The sequence below is a fragment of the Topomyia yanbarensis genome, chromosome 3 (genome assembly GCF_030247195.1).
Source record: "Topomyia yanbarensis strain Yona2022 chromosome 3, ASM3024719v1, whole genome shotgun sequence".
NCBI lineage: Eukaryota > Metazoa > Arthropoda > Insecta > Diptera > Culicidae > Topomyia > Topomyia yanbarensis.
Window position 1 is genome coordinate 281,055,986 of NC_080672.1, and position 26,252 is coordinate 281,082,237.

At 38.0% G+C, this 26,252-nt stretch overlaps 1 protein-coding gene across 3 annotated transcripts in view; it reads right to left on the minus strand.

The window, feature by feature from the left end:
• Nucleotides 1-19,320, minus strand: part of LOC131693382 (Krueppel-like factor luna) — a 153,744-nt gene extending 134,424 nt beyond the window's left edge. For 2 of the 3 annotated variants that reach the window (XR_009306233.1, XM_058981150.1), the window contains exons 1-2: nucleotides 18,582-19,320; nucleotides 18,378-18,518 (exon numbers count right to left, since the gene is read on the minus strand). Coding sequence is in view for 2 of the 3 variants with exons in the window: in XM_058981150.1 (XP_058837133.1) it covers nucleotides 18,378-18,518; nucleotides 18,582-19,311 (871 nt within the window). In the remaining variant the exon portion in view is untranslated. Of the gene's footprint in view, nucleotides 1-15,697; nucleotides 15,929-18,377; nucleotides 18,519-18,581 lie in introns of those variants that run through there. The other variant, XM_058981151.1, reaches the window with a different exon arrangement.
• Nucleotides 19,321-26,252: the final 6,932 nt, after the last annotated feature.

Sequence of the window (26,252 nt, forward strand, 5' to 3'; positions counted from 1 at the left end):
GGTGCAGCTACGACTAACCAGACACTTCAGCAAAGCTTTAAAGTCAATCTTCCAGTCATCCGCATGCAAAGGGACCATACTACGGTTCAGTGTATTTATGTATTTGTACAATGAACCAGAATTGGTCTTAAACAGTTGAATCCTTGCACGGATCCATCCCGAGCTCAGAGCAGCAGCTGCAGCTGCAATTCCAAGCAAGCATAAGACGGAAGCGCATCACGCTCGGTACACAGTTTTATAATATTTATGAAGTCTCGTGATAATAACTATATCATATTTATGAAATAATGTTTCCTTGTAGGTACCAGTTCGGGCGCTGTTTTGCATTCTCCTCCCAGTGAGCACGCTCCGGGGCTGGCTTGGCTGGTGTTATCATGTGTACACGGGACACTCTTGCAGACGTCCCAGCGTCATTGCAGCTCTACCAACGGTGCAAACCATCCGCCACCCACCAGCAGCCCTGGAAAACGGGGTGCGGCAAATCGCTGCTGCAATAGAATAATAGAAATTGCTGTCATCTGAGAACCCAACCGTCTCGGCCCGAGCTTCAAGCCGATTTATGGATGACGATGTATGGATCACATGATCCGAATACGTAAGAGTACACTATATAGCCTCCATCATGCTTCATGATCCATGACTAGTCGCTATTACGGAGTCGTGCTTGATATGTGCAACGGAACCGACCGACCATAGACGACGGATGAGCGGAATATTGATGATGCCCTCCAGGAGGAATATTAGCAATCCCGGGAGGATTTGTTTCTCTCTGGATCAGCTCTCAAGATGAGACGGGTTGTGTGTTTGGTTGACAAATTTGAAGAGAAACTCAAGAAGCGAAGTGTGTTGGCTGGAAGACTGTTTACCTATTCAATGTAAAACTAGTCATTTTCTGACAAATGAGTATCGTTTGATGGGTACACTGATAAACCATTCTAAGATTTTGATTAATGAATATATGGAAACTGTGGTGGTGAAAACGTTTTTCATATTTGTGGGGAAAGGTTTTTATGGTTATAGGAATATAAGAATTAATTAGGGGTCTGTAAAATGAATTCAATTGATAGGATAATTTAGAATATTTTTGCCTTATTCCAATGATCACCCATTTGAAGCCATTGTACAGAGAAGTATCTGATTTAAAAAATTTCAAACAGGTCACCCAAATTAGGCGAAATTACAAGTTCGATGAAAGATATAATTTTTCAGTACACCCAAAACGCGAACCGTATGAATTACATGCGAATAAGCATGATTCTAATGAGAATTTTGCATTGTAACTGGTATAATGCATATAAAGCGATATTGGTCCGGGACAAAAATGCATTAAGACGATTACACCACAGAAACTTACACAAACCCACAGTTGGGAATGTATTAGTGAATTCAACGATATCAGAGTATTAGTATTGAAATGACTCCGCACTAATACACATGTAAAAGACATCTCCACTAGGATACATGTGCGCTCTGAAAATACTAATACACGCTCAAGGAACAGTTTCCATTTCGCCTTTCTACTGATCACATGCTGCATATTGGAGAGAACAATTTATAGCATCATCAAATTGGTGGGGTGTGGGTGATGATTTTGTTTTGATAATATGTTGAGCTTTCGGCGTTCTCTAAACCCTAAATTTACCAGCGATATGCGACTTCTAGCCACTAGATAGGTTAATAAATAATGATTAATGATTATTTAAGCGCACTATACGCAGGAGAAAGTTAGCTATATGGGATCATTGGGTTTACAAGTTAATTCAACATTTGTCGGATAGAAGCCGTCCGCCAATCATTTCTGGCATTCCTCATATTAACAGTACTTTCAGGTGATATCATATCAGTATTTCGCAGTAAAAATATCTAAGTTTAAAGTATCATAAACTATAAGGGCAGTGATGACATGGTTTTGCACTTTTGAGCAGCAGTGGCAGTTACTCATTTCAGTTTGTATTATTTCCCGAACATGCGAATCCAGCGCACATCATCGCACTGGGCAACGATCATCGCAAATTAAACTGAGCACAAATCATTTTCTTCCACTCTTCTCTGAAGCACAGAATGAGAGAGCGATGATTTTACTTCAAACACCATTCGCTATGGGAAAATAACGCGTATATCACACACTCTCGTGAACGTAAACTGTTCACGCGTTTAGTGTGGTTGGAATTGAGCTGTTCGCAGACAAAAAAGCGTAACTGTGTATGAAGACAGAAGTTCTTACAAACACCACAGAGGTATTCATGTACACTGCTGGTCAATAAAATAGGTGTGAGATAAAAGTACATGAAATTCTGAGTTTTCTCTAAAAATATGTTCATATTCAAATATTTTATAGTTAGGCACAGTCGTAAATATGAAAAAGAATACTTTTATTTGTAAATTAAATGTTATGCTTTTTTGTAACTCTTTCTTCTCCATGAAATCCAAAAAAGTACCTGGTCAATGAAATAGGTGTATTGTAATCCATTGCATTAAAATTTTTCAAATCCAATGATTTTAAGACTTCAACATTTTTAACAACTAGTAACCTGTGTAAACTCACTTATTCAACCAAATTTTATCCATTTGTCTTGGCATTGAGTCATTCAAACGCTGATAAATTTCCGTTGGTATAGGGTAGCATTCCTTTTAAGCTACTTCCCTCAAACGATCCTTATTTGTGAAATTTCGATCGAATAACTTCTTTTTAAGTACATTACGTAAATTTTCTACGGGATTGATGACAGGAAATTGGCATGGTCCGAAATTATAGTCACTTTATTATCCCGAAGTCATTCCTTTACATACTTCGATGTGTGTTTTTGGTCAATATCTTGCTGAAACTGTCATGTAAAGGCACATTATCTTTGGCATAGGACTGCATGACATCCTTTAGGATGTCCATCCTTTAGCCTTGCATTCGAATCTTGCCATTATAGTGGCGTTGCAAAGATTAGGACCTGCGCCATTCCACGAAAAGCAAGCCCCAAACCTCATTATTCTCGCCTCCGTGCTTTACCATATTTAGCGTGTTGCAGATCAAACTGTTTGCACTTTGGACGTTTAACGTTTCGCTGTGCATCGGAGGAAAACAGGTTTACCTTTGATTCGTCCCTCCGAAGCATATGTCGCAATTTTTTGATTCCTTCTGAACCAGGCCCATTAACGCTGTTGAAAAGCAAATTGCATTTTTCTTTAAAGGCTTTGGCTTCGAAATAGTGGAACCTTCTTAGCAATTCTTTCTGGAGGTTTGAAATTTTACGGCCTACAGCGAACTGTTCTCGGACCTACCACTTTTCCAATTTGTGCTGAATTGGTCTTGGATGACGCGAAAGGATCAGATTTAGCTAAAATTGCAATACGAAGGTCAGCTGCTGTAGACGTCTTCTTGGGTTGTTTGCATGTTTCCTTTTTTCAAAGGTTTAAAGGCATTTGTAACGAAGTTTTCGGCACGCCGCAGTGTATTCGCGATTTATTTATACGTCTTAACTTCTTGAACAACATTTTTTAGCAAAACTCGTTCCACTTGAGTGCAGTGAGATGCTCGACCCATTCTATAACAAATCTTTGACTTATTCAACATTTAAGTACATTTACTAACACGCTGAATTCAAACTTCACCAAATAAAACGTATAATGGAATTATGCAAAATAATAACACGTTAATATATTTCACACACCTATTATATTGACCAGGCGAGAAAGCCTGCGGTAGTCTTGTTTTGCATCTTGACAAAGATTGCAAATATAATCAGCGCCAACAACCCACTAGTAACTTGACAGATCCCAAGGCTTCTGTGTGCGGTAGGTGTGATAGAGACTGCTGCAACTTGGTATGCGTAATTGAGAGAAAAACAAAATAATCTATCACACACCTATTTTATTGGCCAGCAGTGTATAGAATACACCACCTTTTTTGGAGATTCAGCAAGCAAAACCAACTAATACTTTTACATGCGGTCAGATAATATGGTAGCGTGTATTCTCAATCAATTTATTTCATCATGAATCAAGCTGTGTTGGTATAATGCAGTAACTATGATTGGTCTACAATGCGAAGAAGGCATGATTCTAATTCGGAATATGCACGAAAGGATGTAATGCCTTTTTTGCATTGGGAAATTGTTTTGGGTGTAGTAGTTAGCATTGCAAAATCAAATTCAAATGGGCATAGCGAAAAAAAATGCCGGATTTTACCGAACTAGTCAGCAATGAACACAGATTGTTTGTGTTTTTTTCCGATCCGAAAGGTTATCATTTTTAAATTTTTTAAACAATTGCTATATGAAATAAAAAGGTGTTCTGAAATTCTTTTTTGGTCAAAAACACAGCAAAGTAGTCATTAACGTTTATTAAGATACATATTTGAACAGCCATTTCCTGAGGACCCCTTTCAAATTATTTTTTTGCGGAGTCAAAATAATTTTTTTTGATTAAGGAATTGTCAAAAATATGGGATTTTGAGGTCAAAATTACCTACACCCAGATTTTTTTTTACGCGGGAGATACGCACCGCGTAAAAAATAGCGTAAAAAACGGCGTTAATTGGAAAATCCGCGTAAAAACCGCGTTAATTGGAAAATCCGCGTAAAAAACCCGCGTTAATTCGAAAATCCGCGCAAAAAAAAAACTCTCAGCAAAAGACTATTTTTTGGAAGTTTTTTTTGCGCGGATTTCGTAATTACCACGGTTTTTGCAAAAAATATTCTAAGTCCTTTTGAATTCAAAAGACTTAGAAGATTTTCGAAAAGATGGAAGAGACGGGTCTGGAAGACAACAACATGGGTATTTTCGGAATGGTCTTGAAGAGTAGATTCCAGAAATTGATTTTTGACGCCACTTTGAAATCAAAGATGGCGACTTCCGGTTTAGCGAAATTCGCTATAACCCAATCAATATGTGCATTTTTGGAATGGTCTTGAAGAGTAGGTGCCAGAAATTGATTTTTGACGTAATTTTGAAATCAAAGATGGCGACTTCCGGTTTAGCGAAATTCGCGATATCGTTCTGAAATTTTCAGTGTTTCTAAAATTGCTTACTCCAGCGACGTCTGTAGGGTTTCATGCTTTTTAATTCATTTTTTTAATAAGCAATTTTGTATCGATTTTTAAATCAAAGATGGCGACTTCCGGTTTAGCGTAATTCGCTATAAAACAAACAACATGGGTATTTTCGGAATAATCTTGAGGAGTAGGTGCCAGAAATTGATTTTTGACGTCATTTTGAAATCAAAGATGGCGACTTCCGGTTTAGCAAAATTCGCTATAACCCAATCAATATGGATATTTTTGGAATGATCTTTGACGCCATTTTGAAATCAAAGGTGGCGACTTCCAGTTTAGCGAAATTCGCTATAACTCAATCAATATGTACGGTTTTTGTTTTAGTGTTTCGGATTCTCCTCGTCAGTAACTAGCACCAACTGGGTGTCTAGTTAGACGATGTATCTAAGCTAGTACCCAAATTAGCACTAGTTAGACACTAAAATCCAAAAAGTCACACGTCTTGCGTGAACACTAAACAACTGGCTTAGTTACTGACGAGGAGAATCCGAAACACTAAAACAAAAACCGTACGTTATGTAAGGTATGTGTCCTTATGCACAAAAAATTTGGTATCGTCCAAAATTTTCCCATTTGGGAATTTGCATCAATCAATATGGATATTTTTGGAATGGTCTTGACGAGTAGGTACCAGAAATAAATAAATCTGCACCTTCCCCGCAAAGGTTTTCCATAAAAATTGATTTTTGGCGCCATTTTCAAATCCCAAATGGCGGCTACCGGTTTCGCGAGATTCTCTACAACTCAATAAACATGAGTATTTTCGGAATGGTTTTGACGAGTAGCAGACAAACCTCGATGTTTGCCGTCATTTTAAAATTCTAGATGGCGACTTCCGGTTTACCGAAATTCTCACATGAAAAAATTGGGCAATCATCTAAATCACCCTCAAATATAAGATCTAATCATAAACCAGCAAAATGCAAAATATTTTTATGTGTTCATCCAGGAAAGTGCGGTGAGAATGGAAGAGAGAGAAGAAAGAGACGTATGTGGTGTGAGTTGGAAGTTTGAATTTATTCAAATAGAACATATTGCTTAAATTTAAGTAAATTCAACTGTTTAATTAAAATTATTTGTACTTCAACTTCAACTTCCAAAAATACCAATATTGATTGGGTTATAGCGAATTTCGCGAAATCGGAAATCGCCACCTTGGATTTAAAAATGGCGTCAAAAATCAATTTTTGGAACCCGCTCGTTAAGATCATTCCTAAAACACTCATATTGACTGGTTTATAGTAAATGTGGCTAACCCGAAACTCGCCATCTTGTAATCCAAAATGGCGTCAAACATCGATCTTTGTCTACTACTCGTCAAGACCATTCCGAAAATACCCATATTGATTGGGTATTATATAGCGAATTCCGCTAAACCGGAAGTCGCGACCTTGGATTTCAAAATGGCGCCAAACATAAATTTCTGGTACCTACTCTTCAAGACCATTCCGACAATACCCATTTGCATGGGTTGTAGGGAATTTCCGCTAAACCGCATCTTGGATTTCAAAATGGCGTCAAACATAGATTTCTAGCACCTACTTGTCAATAACATTCCTAAAATACCCATATTAATTCGGTTAGAGCAAATTTCGCTAAACCGGAAGTCGCCATCTTTGATTTGAAAATGGCGTCAAAAATCAATTTCTGGCACCTACTCTTCAAGTTCATTCCGAAAACACCCATATTGATTGGGTTATAGCGAATTTCGCTAAACCGGAAGTCGCCCTCTTTGATTTGAAAGTGGTGTCAAAAATCAATTTCTGGCACCTACTCTTCAAGTCCATTCCGAAAATACCCATATTGATTGGGTTATTGCGAATTTCACTGAACCGGAAGTCGCCATCTTGGATTTCAAAATGACGCCAAAAATCAATTTCTGGCACCTACTCTTCAAGTCCATTCCGAAAATACCCATATTGATTGGGTTATTGCGAATTTCACTGAACCGGAAGTCGCCATCTTGGATTTCAAAATGACGCCAAAAATCAATTTTTGGCACCTACTCTTCAAGTCCATTCCTAAAATACCCATATTGATTGAGTTATAGCGAATTTCGCTAAACCGGAAGTCGCCATCTTTGATTTCAAAATGATGTCAAAAATCAATTTCTGGAACCTACTCTTCAAGACCATTCCGAAAATACCCATATTGTAAGGGGGGGCAGGCCATAAGGAATCTTCCAGACCCGTCTCTTCCATCTTTCCGAAAATCTTCTAAGTCTTTTGCATTCAAAAGCATTTATTTTTTGCAAAAACCGTGTTAATGGCGAAATACGCGCAAAATAAAAACTGCCAAAATTTTTCTAAGTTCTTTGCATTTAAAAGGACTTAGAATTTTTTTAAGAAAAAAGTCTAAGTCTTTTGCATTCAAAAGGATTTAGAATATTTTTGCAAAAACCGCGTTAATTGGAAAATCCGCGTAAAAAAACCTCGTATAAAAATCGCGCAAAAAACCGCGTGAAAAAACCTGGGTGTGTTAACCCACCTTTTCCGCATTTTTTGAGAAATGAAAATTACTAAGGTTTGAAAAGAGGTATGAATAGATATTTTCTGAATGCCACCTCAAAAGTTAACATATTTAATATATTTTCCTCCATATTTTCCTATAGTACCAATTTAAAATAAAGGGTTCTAAATTTGTCCCAATGATGTGAATTTGGCATCTGAGCTTACTTTGACATTTGTCACACTATGAAAGGGGGAGAGGATTTTTAGAATTCAAAAATGAGTGATTTTTTGCAATGCCCTAGTGACCGCGTGAGAGGCACGGCCCATGCACAAAGCACGGCTCCACGCGCCCCCTTCTGAAATTATTCACAGCACGACTTTCAAACCTAAGGATTACATTTTCGGATAGTTTAGCTATCGATTGAAGGAAAAAAAATAAAATTGAAAATAGAGTGCCTATCTTTACCAGCCAGTTATATAGGTAATAGCAGATTTCATGTTGATGTTATATTTAAGGTATAATTTTAAAATTTGTTTTATCTTGTTCAAAAGCTTAACTAAGACCTCACGTTTCTTTAAATAATGAGAAAAGATAAGGAAAATATCGACTTAATCCTCCTAGCACTGAGATGGGATATTTGTTCACATATCACTGTTGGATCCTTCATTACTGGAGGAAATAAATCGATGCAGAACTCAATCGAAGTAGACACCCAACTAAAGGTGGGATGAATATAATTTCGAGTCTGGAAACCTCAAACAAACTAAATAAATTAAAAAATAAGAAACAAATAATTAAAAAAAAAACAAATTGAAATAAATGGATAAACAAAATGAATGAACAGGATTAATAAGATTAATAAAGTGAATAAAAAGATTAAAATGAATGAAATGCATAAAATGAAAAGAAAAAAAAATATTAAAACGAATGAACGACTAAAATAAACCAAGCGAATAAAATAAATAAAATGAACAAAAATAATAATGAGATGAACAAAATGAATTAAATAAATAAAATTAAAAAGAATGAGCTAAATCAAATAAACCAAATAAATAAAATATTCAAGATAAATAAAATAATTAAATAAGCGAAATAAATAAAATAAGTAAAACAAAAGCAAAATAAACAAATTAAATATAACTGAATAAAAAGGTTGAAAAAATAAGTAGACTGATGATTAAAATGAAAAATTGAATAATTTTAAAATAGTTATAAAATTAATAGAATAAAAAAATTGCGTCAGATTATCGATTTGGATGAAATGAATAAAATGAATAACTGAATAAACTGAATAAAATGCATAATATGAAAACAGTGAATAAATAAATAAACTGATCAGAACGAATCTAAATAATGACACGAATAAAATAGATAAAAGGAACAAAATGATTAAAAAATACTAGATGAAAAAAAAAATTAAATGACGTGTTCATGTATTTAGAATTAGTCAAATATTCAAAACGAATAAAATTCTAAAAAAAACGAATAAAATCCATGAAATGAATAAACTGAAAAATGAGCATATGGAATTAAATTTAAGACAAATTTGGTTTAAGGGGGTCTTCTACTCGCGAGGCCTAAAATTAAGCAGTTTTTTGGGAATAAATTGTAAAGCATCTACTTAATGGATATTGAAGCTTGTTTTATTTTGAAGGTACATGTTTTGACTTTTTATGTTTATTACCTTCACCAACAAGCCCCTTGGCCCCAATGGTGGTTGCTTAAACTAATTACATTTTAAAATTGACAACATTTTCGCTTTTATAGCATTCCGCGTCCGGTTGAAGTCGAAGGCCGTCGCCACACTGTTAAAAATTCGTTGGAGTCCGGTTACAGCGCTCTGGCAACCATAGTTGGTTCTCCTGAACGGAACTCGCAGAAGGGAGTTATTACGTAGAGCTCGAACGCGGGCTTGAAGATCCAGACGTCCGAGGATTGTAGGGCAATCCACTCTGGCAGAGAGTAAGTCCGAGACGAACAGGGCTCGAGAGCAGTCCCTCCGAATGCTGAGTGTATCGAGGTGTATAAGCTGGCAACGGTTTTCATAGCTCGGCAGCTGAAATCTGTTTCGCCATGGGAGATGACGAAGGGCGAAGTGTATGAACCTGCGCTGGACAGCCTCGATTCTGTCAATCCCGTTCTGGTAGTACGGATTCCAAACAGCAGAAAAATATTCTAACGTTGAGCGGACCAACGCGCATTAAAGCGATTTAAGACAATATACGTCTCTGAAGTTTTTCGCTATTCGGAAGATGAACCCAAGCTGTCGTGATCCACGATGTATGACGTATGTGGTTTGAATGTTAATGCCGAATCCATGATGACTCCGAGATCTTTGATGTGAGAGTGTCTTGGAATGCTCGAGCCGAAGAAATGGTAGTTAAACTGAGTCGGTTGGCGTTTCCGCGTGAACGTAACGATTGAGCATTTGCTCGGGTTTAAAACCATTCTGTTTTGATCACACCACGTGCTAAAGCTGTCCAGATCCCTCTGAAGAAGCTCGGCATCGGTTTTATCCCGTATTTGTTGAAAAAATTTCATGTCGTCGGCGAAAGAAAGGCGGGGTCCTTGTAATGTGAAATTGACGTCATTAAAGTAGAGGAGGAATATTACTGGACCGAGATGGCTTCCTTGTGGTATGCCGGATGTAGCGAAGAATGGTGCAGATAGACAGTCCTTAATGCTGATTTGGAGTTGCCTTCCATCGAGGTAGGAACGAAACCAGCGCAGAAGTTGTCCATGAATGCCGAGTTTGTCCAGCTTCGCTATTGCAATATCATGGTTGATTTTGTCGAAGGCCGCAGATAGATCCATATAAATAGCATCGGTTTGCAATCCGTCAGCGAATCCATCCATTACATATGTTGTGAACGGGAGCAGGTTTGTCGTTGTCGATCGTTTAGGCATGAAACCGTGTTGGTCATCTGCAATGTAGTGTTTGCAGTGAAAGAAAATAGGATCTAACACAACCAGCTCGAACAGTTTTGATACAGCACTTAAACACGAGATTCCCCGATAATTGTCAATGTTCGATTTGTTTCCTTTTTTATGAACTGGAAACATGTGCGCTGCTTTCCAGCAGGAAGGGAATGTACCAGTAGTGAGTGATAGCTCGAAGACTCGCCGAAGTGGTTCAAGAAGCCCGCTGATGCACTTTTTGACAAAAATCGAGGGAACGCCATCTGGACCTGGGGAACAAGATGCTTTCAGTTTGGCATTTGCTGCAAGAATGGCAGCATTATCGACACAAATTCGGTTGATGGTTCGTCCTAGAGAAGGAGTTAAATTAGCGGCGGCAGCGACTTGTTGTGGTGGCAAGCGCTCGTTGGAAAAAACGCTTGAAAATTTGTCGGAGAACAGTTGGCAAATTTCCTTAGTGTCGGTGCCTAAAACTCCATTAAACGACATACAAGATGGCAAACCGGATTCCTTTCGTTGCTCGTTAACATACTTCCAGAACGACTTGGGCTTGGATTTCAGTTGACGCTCGACGTTTCGCTGGTGTCTAAAAAAGGCGCGTCTGCTTTGTTGTTTGTATTCGTGGTTGAGTTGAAAGTAGTGATTTCGTAATGCAAGTGTCTTATGCTTCGAGAATTTTTTAAATGCAGCTCGTTTGGCAGATTTTAAACGTCTTAGGACGGTTGATTGCCAGGGAGGGTGTTCATCGGTACTAATTGTTCGTTTTGGTACATGGCGGTCGATAAGGTAGTTAAGAATACTAGAAAACGTCATCGCTGCTTCGTTCGCGTCGTCATTGTTAATATTTTCGTCCCAGTTTATATCCAACAGCGTGCTAACGATGCTGTCGTAGTCAGCGCTTTTAAAATCGTAGACGATAGAGCTTGAGACGTCTTCAAAATTCGCTCCTAATTTTACTTTTGAAGATGAAAAGAAAAATCTCTCGCGACCCTGAAACTTCATTGGAGACATTGATGTTGCAACTGCATGGGTTCTGCTTAAGTAAAGTTTTGGAAAATTCGGTTATATATTATAATTTGTAAAATTTATGTAACGATTTGTGAAAATTTCCAAAATTTTCATCATTTTTTTACCTATGAGGGGCATAAAAATGAACCGATTGGACATTTTGCAAATCCCTCTCGGAAAAATACAGCGATATTTTCTGAACAATTGGAGAAAAATTATTGAAATCGGATCAGTACTACTATGAAAACTCTTACTTAACCGCTTAAAAAACACTTTTTTCGGGAAAACGCGTTTTATGATAAAGTACCTTCATTTTGTGGTGTATTCTCATATACATATAGATTGAATTCAAACAAAGAAAAAAAATCGATTTTCTGAATCCGTGAGATATGAAGACCCCCTTAAATAAAGTAAATGACTAAAGCGAATTGTGCGAATTTGAGAACCAGAATTTCAGAAAGTTCTGAAATTTTTACGAAAGTTTCATTATTTTAAGAATGGCTAATTGATATAAAATCCACGTTCTAGTGTTCCATTTCGTTTTCTTGTCGACGTCGTTTAAGATTATCTTGTTTTTCTTATTTATTTATGGTACATAAGTTTTTGGGGAACTGAAATTTTTAGTTTCTTTTAAAACTCTTAGATGTAGTTTTGGTAACAGATTTCTATAAAAAGATCGGAAATAATAAACTGGCTCACATGTAGTTTTAAGCCCCTTAATCAGAGATCTACTGAGAGAAAATGTGATTCGTCAATGAGACAGGTTGATATTTTAAAGTATTGTCGATAGCACATAAGATGTGCACTCAGTCGATTACAATGCAATCTCTTTCCAATTTTCCTTATAGGTAGCGAATTGTTTCGTTTAGAATTTTCGTTCAGGAGAACCGGAATTATGACTCCTATTCAAACCAGTACCATGAAAAAGAAGTGGTTCAAACCATCAGAATAAGTATTCAAATTATTGGTAAAGCAAGTGGCAATTAAAAGTAACTCTGGACATATAAACTTTTTTGGAGGCATGGACCTTGAAATTACAAGACTTAAATTTTAGCAAATAAATATGTATTAGTCTAATTTAGTTAGTCAAACTGTCTCTTCAAACTCTGATTGTAATGCTCGCTAATTTACTTGTATAATACGAAGCTCTCAGACGAAGCGATTGCTGAAATATCCACCGGCTCTCTAATAATTGTGACTGCCAATGATACTTCAATGCATATGGCAAATAACGGAAACTGAAACTATTGCTATAAGATGGAACAAATATTATACTTGCATCCCATATGGAGAGTTTAGGGCGTCTTTGGGCGACTTTTTTCCCGGTTCTAATTTATGGATATGTTTGAAATTTAATTTGTTATTTTTCACAAAAGTTCTTAGCAATATAATAAACATGCATGTTCAATGTGACAAAAGGAATTTTCTTTGAAATCGCGTAAATAAGAAAAAAAATGCATGTTCAATAATAAAATCACGAAACAACATATTTGAACATATGCTCCATTCAAAATTCAATAGAGATGCGAAACGTTAAAAACGCATGAGAAAAGTCTCTTTTCGTCTCCAAACATACGTTATTATCCAGTTAATGCTTTTCTGATATACCCAATGATTTCCTTAATTATAGTGGATATAAACGTTCAGTACTAAATTTAATCAATGATTGATATAGTTTTATATTGTTGGTCACCTTCTCATAGTGCAACGTTTCGTAGGAAAATCACTTCATCTTCAGGAGAAAACAGGGAGTAAATTAGTTATAGTTTGCTAATAACACAAATATGTCACAACTACAAATATTTTCTTTGGCGAGAAGGATGTAATATTAAATTGCTCCTTTCTAAACTTACACAGCGCACATCAAATTACATTGGACATTAATTAATATTTTAGAATAGTATAACATCTTATGACAAAAAGCAAGACAGTTGTGTGTTGTGACAGTTGCCACGGACATAAAGAGCGGGTGGGTTGGAATGAGGGAATGTGTGAGGAATTATAGCTGTTGGTTAGTGCCGTTACATTATTTTTTATATTATGTGATATTTTGATTCCATACATCCTTACCATAAATGCTGTAACTTTTTTACGTTATGACCATTGTAATCTAAGCCCTGCCAAGAAGTCCATTTTTCACTAAGAGTTTGGGATTCCAAAATACAGGTATATTCGTTGAATCCACGAGTATAATATTAGCATGAATTACATGAGAAATATTTTATCTCACTGCTACATAGATGGATTACTTGGTTATATCTGTATTTATATACCATCCAACATCCATCTCACGGCTGAACGTAACACTTAATCCAAGGGGCAAACACATCACCTCTGGAAAAAATATGAACTTACACATTATTTTGTCTCTGGAGTGAGCTTTAATTACGCAGATGTGTTTTTTAAACCACGATATTCGAAATCGGTTTAATTTTACCCCTAAAAGTTCAGTAAAGTAACATTCTTTTTGCAACGGTTGTAAAATGGTAAGTAAAAAATGAATATATAATATGTTTAATATAACCACCCTTCGTGACGGGTTTTGGACAATCCACTGCTTGTTAGAAAGGCACTTATAAAAGCTTTCTAACTGTATGCACGTAGCAAAACTTTCTTTGTTTGAAAGTTATATGCTTACTACAACATGTCGTGTTTTGACAAAATCTCCCATATTTCAGAAAGCAAAAAAACATATGCAAAAATAAAAAAAGCGTCATATTGTCACGTTAGGCTTTTCGTTTGATACTAGTTTCGTTAAGATCGGTTCAGCCATTGCGGAGATAATTCTATGATATTACGTTAAATACGTACTTCAGGCACTTTAGGCACTCTTCTAGGCGTTTGGCATAAGTACACTAAGCATAACGGACGTTAGGCATTTTATACGTTAGACATAATGGACGATAGGCATAATGGACGTTTGGCTTAATCGACGTTAGGCATAAATTATCATGTATCACTTAGAGGGACTAATTTTTCTGCTGTGCTCAAACACGATTGACATTTTATTCTACAGAAAAGACTTGAAGAAATTTTTGCTCATATGGGCGACCGAAAATAATAGTTTCAAGGACAGAATATGTTTCGTTAAACCCGATTCAAATATATTAAAAATAGGATATAAATTTCAGGTATAAAATTCGGACAAGAGGTTTTCATTCCCAACTCCTTTGCAAGAGTTGGGAATGAAAACCTTTAGTATAAAAACTGGAAAAACATCCGATTTTTACAAAGTAGGTTTTTTTAGCTTATGAAAGAAAGTATGTCGCATTTTATCATTCATTCAACGAAAATATTAATATTACTGTTTCTATATCGATTATCTCCTTTATTATTCAGTTCAATCATTATATTCTTGGGGCCATCTAAGATAGAACTACGGACTTCTGATACAAAGCACAGATTTTTTCGTGTACTGTACGAGTTACCGAAACAACTAAGCGTTCGCCGTAAACGTAACAACCGTAGCCTAACTCTGATACTGAAACATTGCAAGTTTCCATAGGTTCCAAAACTTAGTTTTTGTTTTTTATTTTGTTTTATTTTTCAATATTTGAATACAGTGGTATTGGTAATACATCTAATAGGCTTGAGATGTACTTGATCCACTTGCATTACCTTTAGACTTGAATGAAAATCATAGCCATTAGTCGAGATTTAAGAAGGCATACAGGTTATTCACGGAAACAAACGAGCGTAAAGTTTAAATAACCACATTAAAGAAATCCTTGCGATTACTTTCATATTTTTGTATATTATACCTATCGTCCATTATGCCTAACGTACATTATGTCAATCGTCTATTATGCCTAACGTATTTATGCTCACCCGTCCCATTTTGCCGAGCTGAGCCGATTGGTATACGAAACTTGCCCTTCCAGACCTTGCAAAGTTTTAAAAGTTTGAGCGAGATCTAAGCATTTCTTTTGCAAGAAATGTAAAATGTCAAAAACTCAAAAATAACTTCATATCTATTAGTCGCACTAGAAAAAATCGCTCTGATGATCGAAAGTAAATTAACCTTTAATTTAGTATTAAGATATTTCAGATAACACTATAACCAAAATTATATAGATTTTACTAAACGAATTTCAATGGTAAAAATCTTTTATTGTAACTCGAAAATTTTAATTTTTGGAGACTATTTTTGGATTCAGCTTAGATTGAAAATCACAAGCAGTTTGTTGAGTTCAAAAATACTGCAATCTAGTGTTACAGTAGGTTTCCTCTGCAGCAGTTTAGAATAATTCTTCTATGTCGAACGACTCGTCCAGATTTAATTACATAATGTAGCCCCTGTTTCGAACTGCAACTGATCGTCATCATCCGGGCTCTGCGGCGACAATTCTATTATCATTTTGCCTCTTCCTAGAACCAGAACCAGGTAAATGTTGACGACGCCAACGAAATTATGTTCCGAGAACCCGGGCAAACTTGTGTGATGAATGTTGGCAATGTCGGGACAATCTAACTTCGGTTCCATGAACAACGTTGGGTAAAATTCGCTACAAAAAAGTTCGAAGAGTTTTGGGATTATCAATGTCGATTGTGTGAAGAGAGTGATAATTAACTTTTCGTTACTTTTTTCCCCTTCTTGAACCTCGCTCGTCTGAGCTTGTACAATAAATACGTGTTTTAATTAATTTGACCAGTCAAAAACACTTTTTCTACTCGGAACAGATGTGCACAATGTTTTAATAAAGCTATATATAATTATTTGAGACTTTATAAATCTATTGGTATTATAATATAGTATTAATATGCCAATCCTGTATGATGCATATGAAAACTCAAACCTCTCGTAAAGTTTCTTTTCGAAATTTCTGCCAACAACGAACAATGATTACATGACAAATTGTGCAGTGAATTCCCCATTCGTCCCTCGAGATAGTATTTGATTTTTTTATACGTGATAAATTCTTTCAGTGCAGTGCTCAATGAAACGCTGTGACTGCCTCCAATAGGTTGGGTTGGAGTTTTTTAGATACATTTTGCGAAAGGGGTAAAATAATAAAACCATCTAACTGTAAGAAATCAAGTTATTGTAATAGAATTCTCTGGAGAATCGAATATCCATAGATAGAGGTTGGGAATAACATTTTTATCGCCAACCTTCTGAGAAACAAGTGAAGCATTACTTTTTTAAAAATGATCTCTACAACACCAACTATATGATACTTATTGGAGTGTTGCTAAGCTGGATTTCCAGTTGAGTAAGTACCACATATCAGCAGTTCATTTATCATACTCCAAAATACAGTCAAAATATTCGTGGCCGACAACAATGATCCACAAGCGATGTTCTTGGTGAAACAGTTATTCCAAACATCGTTTCTCGAATAGTCTAAAGTATACGAAATGTACTGTGCGTCTGTAATTAAAAACAGCAGAATTCATTCACTTTAGACAGCAAATATGTTTATAATCATGGTTATTAAACGAGGAAGCCATTTTCAGAATGCTGGATAAATGTCCTAAAATTGAATAAATCGAAGCAAGCCGTATTAACGTTACCCAAGCTAAACAAAACCATGAAAACCAACGATCCTAAAGACATTAATTGACGTTTCATGGAACTGACACTATTTTTCGTTAACATTCCAATTTCGAGCACATTAGCTTAGATCCATTTCGCTGTGAATTTGCCTGTTTCGCCATTATCCAATCACTTTCACCTGCATGTCGTTCCCGGATTTGTGTGATGGCAATCGCTGCAACACGACAACCTTTCACTCTTCAACAATAGACAACATCATCACTATTATCCGAAGCCAAATATTTTCTCTCTATCTCTCTGCATCATCATCGAATTGGCATCGAGGGCATCAATCCTTTCCGAGTGTAATCAATCAGTGATGCATGAATAATTGATTGCACAGGCAATGAAACGCCATAAACCTTCGTGTAGCTTTCCAAACGGCCTCCGTTGATCCGCCAAAATTTCCAAGCGATGAAGAAAGAACATTTGACGTTGTGTCAAAAGCTGTGACACTACTTATGCTCAACGTGAAACTCTAGATTACGCTGGAAGAGCAACCCTTAACAGTCGATGGCATTTAAAAAATACATGAACGAGTTGAGAAGGAAATCGGGAGTGCAATCAAGCGCAAGAAAAGCATCGTACCGCGACTGATTTTCCACCACCGAACCGAACCGAACCCGGAGTACGGATCGATGTTCCATTACTCAAAAAGTGCTTATGTTGCAGTAAATTGTATACGCTTGAAGGCATTGAGCGAAAGCTTTTCCGGGAACATCCATATCGCCGTTCAGGAAGCACGGAAAAGCTCCCCAGCGACGACGAACGGTTGAAAAATGCCGAAGGAGTGGAAACTCTGCTTGCAGTAAATATTGTTGAATTTTTCAATGAAAGTATACAAACAGTTCCAGCGGAGGGTAAACTTTCGATGTCTGTCTCTGTCCTATCTGGGAACCAACGTCACCTTATCGTATAGGAGCGTGTTTTTTGCGCAGTGCTTAGGAAGAAACACTTCATCTCCTTTGGCAGCCGTCATATGACATGCATCAGAGAAGTTCCTTTCCCATTTGGCCATAGTTGTCGACTGTCGATGCCATCGTTGGCAATTGAATTTTGAGCGATGCTTTCGGCATCGGCTCTTTACTTGTTTGCTGAATGCAAGATGCTTGGTATTCGAAAGCGAGTAAGTACACAATGTACATTTTTTGCATAATAGCGTTTCTATTCAATCAGGATGTAGATTGAATTCCATTCTCGAGGAACATGCCAGGGCAAAATATGTCCTCACAGAGATGGTACTGAAGAATGCGATAAAATTTGTTACCATTAGAAGCACTCTATTTACTGTTTATTGTCCACAAATGGCTTGAGGTCACTCCGGACCTTTTGCTCGCCATATTGAAGGATGTGCAAAAACATACTTCTATATTTGTACATTGTGATCCAACAGACGTTGCAATATGAGCATATCTTACCTGTATGCGTTCGCTGGTGCGCCTTCAGATGCGAGCTCTTGGTGTAGACTTTCTTGCATCCGAGGAATTGACACTTGTGTATCCGTCGTTTCGAGTCCGGACTGTGATCGTGTTGCCGTTGGTGATGTTTCGAGCTGGTCACTAGGATGGGAAAAAATCGTATATTACAACCAAAGTAAAAAATAAAGCTATACGATGTACTACCTGATGAAAATGGTGCACTCGACGACGACGTCGAACTCCGCTGAGTGATGGCAGCTTGCAACTGAGGACTGACCTGTATCACTCGCGTTAACCCAACACCACCTTTACTACTGGACGTCGTCAATCGGACGATCGCATTCCGTGGTATGTGCGTTCCTGTCGATACCCTCAGAATACCCTGATGATCTAGCAGTGCAATCTCTGGTTCGGTTTTAACAGTCGCTGCTAACGTGGTACTGCCCTTACTGCCTATACTAAGATGTGATTCCGGTGAGGAGGGAGGTGTTAACGTTGGTAACAGGTCGGAGGTCGTTGCTCGTGCCACTAGCCTTAGCTCGATCGCATTCTGTGGATGGTGGTGATGATGGTGGTGCACGGAGATTTTACCAAACTTTTCACTCTGCTCGTCGTAACTGTCGGAATTGTTACCATCGTCGTCGTCTGGATCGAGGCGCTCTTTTTTCACCACCACTGCACAGCTCAGCGTTGAGCTGCTGTCCCACGATCCGGAACAGGGTGACGAAGATGAGGAGGAGGAGGATGACGAGCTCGAGTGTGAGTCTGAATTTCTATCATTTAGGTTTAGCTCTTCTATACAGTAGGAATCTACTTCTACTTTCCAGCCCGCTATCGGCCCGGGCGCAGCGAACAGGTCCCATGGTGTGTCCAAATCTGCTGGTAGCTTTTTGTAAGTCTGCAGTTTTGGCTCATCCTTCAGGTATCGTTCCATTTCGTAGCAAGTCTGAAAAAGGAGAGAGAAAAAAAAGGTTTTAATGTATGTCAAAGTTAAACGAAAGGATTGATGAATATGTAAATCAGGAGTAGAAATAGTTGCTCGATTTTGTCGGTGTGCTGAATCAAATTGCATTACAAAAAACTCCGCCAAAGTCAACCCATTCAACCGATCGTTTTCAAACTTTCGGGAAATAAAATAAAACATATAATTTAACTTTTTCCATGCTCTATTCACTTTTATCGCCATATCCAAATGTACGTACCTCCTAACTCTTAAATTGGCCGATTTTTTTTTATTTTGATTATAGATGTTTTAACTTTAAGGTTGTTCGCCTTTTCATTCGGGCTATAAAATCTCCTTTAAAAATATCTAATGCCATGTGCGGGGTTGGGAATCGAGCCCAGGTGAACTGCGTACAAAGCAATCGATTTACAAACTACGGTATCTCCGCACTTCTTTGTATGTTTTTTTTTGTTGAAGTGCATTTTTCCTCATTTCTGCTTCCGATTTCATTTCCTTAGAATGCTTCCGTAATGTCTGCTTTCTCAATTGGCCGTAATTTTGATTCGTTTGGGGAATTAAGATCATTGGGCACGAAATTGACCTTCTTAGCCTTGTGCCATTTCAGAACATCTTTCGAGTAATGGCACTAGGTTAAATCCGGTCAAGATTGGACTTGCCATTAACGTTTAGAAGATAACAATACATGAGAGGAAGAGGTTCTAGAGACGACAATGTGAACCTCCCACGAAATCGAGATGGTCCACGAATTCGTGTATTTGGGATCACTGGTAACCGCCGACAATGATACCAGCAGAGAAATTCAGAGACGGATCTTGGCGGGAAATCGTGCCTACTTTAGACTCCGGAGGACGCTCCGGTCGAACAAAATTCGCCGCCGCACGAAGTTGATTATCTGCAAGACGCTGGTTAGACCGGTGGTCCTCTACGGACACAAGACCTGGACTATGCTCGTGGAGGACCAACGCATCCTTGGAATTTTCGAACGAAAGGTGTTGCATACCATCTATGGTGGCGTGCAGATGGAATACGGAACGTGGCGCAGGCGAATGAACTATGAGTTGCATCAGCTGCTGGAAGAACCGTCCATCGTGCATACCGCAAAAATAGGACGTTTGTGGTGGGCTGAACACGTCGTAAGAATGTCAGACGACGACCCGGTGAAAATGATTCTTGTGGGCGACCCTACAGGAACAAGAAGACGGGGCGCACAGCGAGCACGATGGATCGACCAGATATAGGACGACCTGCGGACCCTTCGAAGACTGCGAGGCTGGCGACAAACAGCAATGGACCGAGTGGAGTGGAGACGGCTTCTGCATACAGCAAGAGACAACAAGGCTCTAGCCTGAACGGTAAGGTAAGTAAGTAAATCCGGTCAGATAAGCGCAGAACCATCATGAGACTTCAGAAGTGAAAGTATATGCATATGCATATTTATTTGTTGTATCTGTATCCATCAGACCCCTTGGCCCAAATGGTGGTTGCTTAAACTAATAACATTTCAGGATAGCAAATATTTTCGCTTTTATCGAACTCCTCGTGAGTTTAAAGTACGAAGCCGTCGCCACACTTTAGAAATCGCGGTATCAGCCCCCTGGCGACCATGGATGGTTCTCCTGAAGCGTAATCGCAAAAGAGAGTTTTTGCGTAGAGCTCGAACGCGGGCTTGAATATCCAGGCGTCCGACCGAGGATTATAAGGCAATCCACCCTGGTAGATATTAAGTTCGAGACGAACAGGGCTCGGGAGTAGTCCCTCCGGATGCCTAGAGTGTCGAGCTGTATAAACTAACAATGGTTTTCGTAGCTCGGCAGTTGAAATCTGTTTTGCCAAGCAAGATGTCGGAGTGTCACAGATTTTTTTCTGTTTTGGTTATCACAGATGGTAACAAGATTTTTTTTGACTGAAACAAGGATTTTAATGTTGCATCCCTGTACGTTGGTGCGGTCAAGGAGCACTTCTTTTTCTTTTGAATGTCGTGTCCTACTTCTTTACATTTGTTCTGCAAGTTAGATATAGAACGATTTAAAGGTATATGTAAAGGAATACACAAAATAACTGATTTCTTTTTTTCGTGAAAACCGGGCTAGTGTAGCATCTTGAAATTTAACATTTCCGTAGAATAAAATAGGATTTTATATGTTTTGACATGTAAGTTATGATATGATGTATGGCATGTGATGTATGGAATGATAATGAGAATATTGTTAGGTGCACTTCTTTACTGAAAATTAGGTAGGTCGTTTTATTTAGTGCAAACCGACGAAAAAGGTTCCGCTGCGGCGGTTAAAAAGAGTAATTTCATAACCGAAGATGTCATAAACGAAAACTAGCAGTTAGACAGATATAGTAGAGAAAAAAACGCGAAACTTTATCATTTCATTCATAGCTGTACTGCTGCGAGTCGAAAATTTTCTTCTCTTTTAAGTTTGGTGCTATATGATGCAGCAAACTATCCTGGCTTCTATAAACCCTTTTTATGCATCAAGTAATGGATATATTTATTCACCTTCCAGCTTCTCTAGAGAAATAAAAGTTTTTCGATGTGAAATCTCTTCAGCATGAGAAGGTGTTATGTTTCTTGAAGCATTGATTTTTTTGGAAGCAAGGAAACATGTGTCATCACTTTCGAAGATTCTTTTAACAAGCGATAAAGTTAGATTATCCACGGAAAGCATAAGAAAAATTCCATAAAAATTGTTTTAGCCAGTTTTGTCGTCCTACGTTATTGGTAATTTTTTAACCTTTTTGTTGAATTGGCATCGCAGCGAAGATCCTTCCATCGAATGAAAAATGATCATTCTCTTTCCATAGCTTCCAAATTATTTACCGACATTTCTCCACCGCCATTTCCTCGTACAGTGATGGACTTAAATCTTGACGACATTTGACTTTTGCCCCATTTCCGATAACATTCGCTTATGTATACACTCAGCAGAGGCGGATAAATCTGCGAACTTCTTAATTACAAAATACTTCACAATTCACCTCGTTACCTCTGATCGTAAGCTCACACCCACACTGTGGTGCCGGCAGTTGGCAAGCACTTTTCCGACAGGGCTTCTCACGCATGGTGCGTCTTAATTTCATCGTCCCGGAAAATCCGACTGACGACTGGTTGGGTTGGGTTGGGTTGGGTTGGGCGGCGGGGAATGTTCTTTGTTTCGCCACGCAATATTAAAACGGATGCGAGTCAAATGATAAAGCTCGACTGGCAGATTAGCACCATTTAAATGCTTGCCTTTTGGAACCTTGGCTGTTGGCCTATATTCAAATTAATATTCAGCGAGAAAATCCGCCCGCATGGTTGGTACGGTTTTTGGCATTTATTTCAATGCCGAGCGAAGGCGTTGCTCCGTGTAACTGAAGATTTGTGTTTTGTGAGCTAGGAGAAAATGAGGCAACAGCGTCTGTCTGTCTGCCTGGCAAGCTTTCATAAATATGGAAAAAACGATGATTTTTTTATTTCTGGCTTTTGTCGTGAGTCACAATTTGTCAGTTACTTCACAGTCGATAAAATGAAAAACCCCATTTTCCCTTAACACGATTTCTTATAACAATGTGCCAAAAGAACAGCTTTGCTTGCACTCAGTTTTATTACAGTTATGTGAAATGCGCCAAGGTGTTTAATGAAATTATGCGGTAATCCTTACAAGAGTGAGCTTATGGATTGTAATTCTGATGCTTTTGTTTTATTTAAAAATGGGTGAGCCGCAAACTTTGAATGTGTGGGAGGCTGCTTCGGCAATTTGGATTATTGTCGGATTGTAGCACATTGTGCTCTTATTGCGTTTCATTTTTGAGAATGAAAAATTACTCAGAACAGTGATTGGGTTCCATAAACCTACATATCCATTGCGAAACAATACAAGAAATCTAAAATACGCCAGTTACATTTCAGCATTTGTAATTATTAACTTGTAGTCCAATCTTGATGGTTGAGAAATCGATGTAATTCCACTCAATACCTAATTGATAATAATATATTGACACCACCCAAAACTCGCTAGAGCTACCACCATCATTTAGCGGAACAATTTATGTATTTTAATTTTTTTTAAAGGTTTTAACCTTCGGGTCATTCGCCTTTTTGTCGGGTCAGCGAAATCTTTTTTAGAAAAATCTCTATCCCTATGTGCGGGGTTGGGAATTGAACCCAGGTGATCTGCGTACAAGGTAATCAATTTACCAACTACGCTATCTCCACCCCCTAGCGGAACAAGTTAGTTTCCCAAAGGACAGGAATGGCGATCTTGAAGATCAAAAACCTATTTTAATCCACCTAGCGGTGCAATTGTGCCTTTCTCAATCACGAATCACGAGAATGTGTGCGTTGTATATATTCATTAAAAGCTTTTAAATGCATATATTACATTTTATTATTAAAATTTTGAAAAAGAAGAAACAGCCATGGTAATATTAAACTGAAAAACCTGTTTTAATCCACCTAGAGGTGCAATTGTGCCTTTGTCATTTCTCCAAACTATGATTTAATAGCTGGTTCGTACAATATAGCATTATGGAAATGTCTTTCATTCTTATTACACTTGGTAAGTATATATAAGAGCACCTTTTTGCATTCATCGAGGTATCGGTTTGAATCGGAGTTTTCTATGTGATCGCACTCCACAACCCGTAACTCCGGAGCCGGAAGTCGGATGAAGATGGAATTTAATATCAGTTTCCGGGGACGCAACACCTTTCATTTGAGACTAAGTTGATCAAATCGGTCTATCCATTTTCGAGAAACCAATATAACCGTTATTCTGAATTTGGATGCTTCCGGATCCGTCAATGGTGGCCAGTGTGGCCAAAGAGAATTTGAATGACTGTTGGTGACCTAGATCTACAAATTCAACAGTTGTGTTTACATTTTGGAAAAAAAATTCACCTTTTTACATTCATCGCAGAATTCGTTAGAATCGGGATTTGCTGCGTGATCGTACGTATCACCCTGTAAATCAGGAACCAGAACTCGGATCCACACAAAATTCAACAGCAGCTGATGGACCGAGCGAGCTTCATTTAAAATCAAGTTTGCCAAATCGGTTCAGAAAATTCCGAGAAACCGATGTGGACAAATCAACAAATTTTGTTTTGTAACCATACTCTTCAACTCGTAATCCGCAACAAGATGTCGGTTGAAAATGAAAATCAATAGCAACCTATGGGAATATTATACCTTTCATCTGAATCTTAGTTTGTAAAAATCCGTTCAGCCATTTCCGAGAAACCGATGTGGACATTTTGTTAACAAATCTGCACATACACACATACATGCATACATACATACACACATACATACACACAGATATTTTGCGATCTCGGCGAACTGAGTCGAATGTTATATGAGCCTCGGCCCTCCGTGCCACTGTTAGAAAGTCGGTTTTTGGAGCAATTGCATAAACTTTCTATTGGCGATTCTACATTGAAACCGCTCGCAGATAGCGCTGGAAGGAAAGTGTTGCTGATTTTATTCTGTTCTGTCATAGTGCATATATTTTCTGTAAACATTGGTAAAAAATGACTTTTAAACACCAAATTACCTATCAATTTGTTGATAATTGTTTATGAAAATGAAGGAAAACCATCATTTTATAAGATGATGAGTAAACATCTTGCGAAAAGAATGTAAAACATAGTGGTTTCTAATATTATTCGCAGAGCTATATGCGCGCTGTTTCGAAATGTAATTTGTTGAGCACAGTAGCCGCCGCAACAGCATTTCCCATTCGTCCTAAGTTAAGCTAAACCTTCATGAGATGGTGTAAATTCATGAAACTCTCCAGATCAGGCGAGGAAAGAATATATCCGGCTAATAGGAAAGTGTCAGCTTTGTATCATGCACAGCCAATCCTTCTCTCCGATAGTCTTCACTGAATCTCCTACGTAGTTCAAAATATGAAGGAGTTTGACATTGGTACTGATTGGGTCTCGGTTTCGAGTTGGAACTTTATTTATGGAACGATTTTTTATAACCACAATAATACCCCGATTACATTTCGAAGAAATGTATGAGTCAAATAGTTGCAAATGGCTGTAATTTCAGAATAATTGCAAATAAAACTAAATTTCTTACTCGTTTCATTCACATTTTGGCTGTGGTAAGCTTTTTCCGAGAAGATAATGAAGATTTTGTTGTAAGCTACGACTCACTTACGGGTGAAAAAAAGCAAACTGTACACTTTGCCAGTTCATGAGCTGAATCATAGGTGTCGCATGACTAATTTTGGTTTTGCCGCAAATCGCCAATATGAGAAAGGCAAAAGAATAATATTTAATTAGCTTAATCAGCATAAGCTCAATGTTATCTTCATGTGATTATATTTTGAAATGTTGGTGGAATGGGTTGGAAAGTGAAGGGAATGGGTAGAGTGGGAGTGGAGGATGCGTCAGAAATCCTTCATCTTATTTCGGTATACAGGGTGGATGAAGGAAATGCTGGCGTAAGGGTGGTCCAAGGGGAGGGGAGTGATGAAAGAGGGAGGTGCCCGGGGAAGGCGGGGGGAGGGGCGGCGACGCAATACTCAACTGCATATTTTGCCTTCCATTTGAGACTTGGTTTGAGAAAATCGGTTCAGTCATCACCGAAGAACCGATGTGACTATAATTGTAGAATATGCCCGGAATTCCGGACTTCCGGAATCGTCGATAGTGGACAATATAGTCAAAGAATGTTTGATTGGCAATCAGTTATCTAGATCTGCGATTAGAAGTAATTTGGAGACCATTTTACTAGTTTTTAGCCTCTGAGGTATTACGATTGTACCGATTTATATGGGAAATTCCAGTGTATCCTTACTAATACCCCTGTAACTCCGGAAGCAAGAGTCAGAACCGAATGAAATTCATCAGCAGTCAATGGTATTACTGTATCTTTCATTTGAAATCAAGTTTGTAAAAATCGGTAG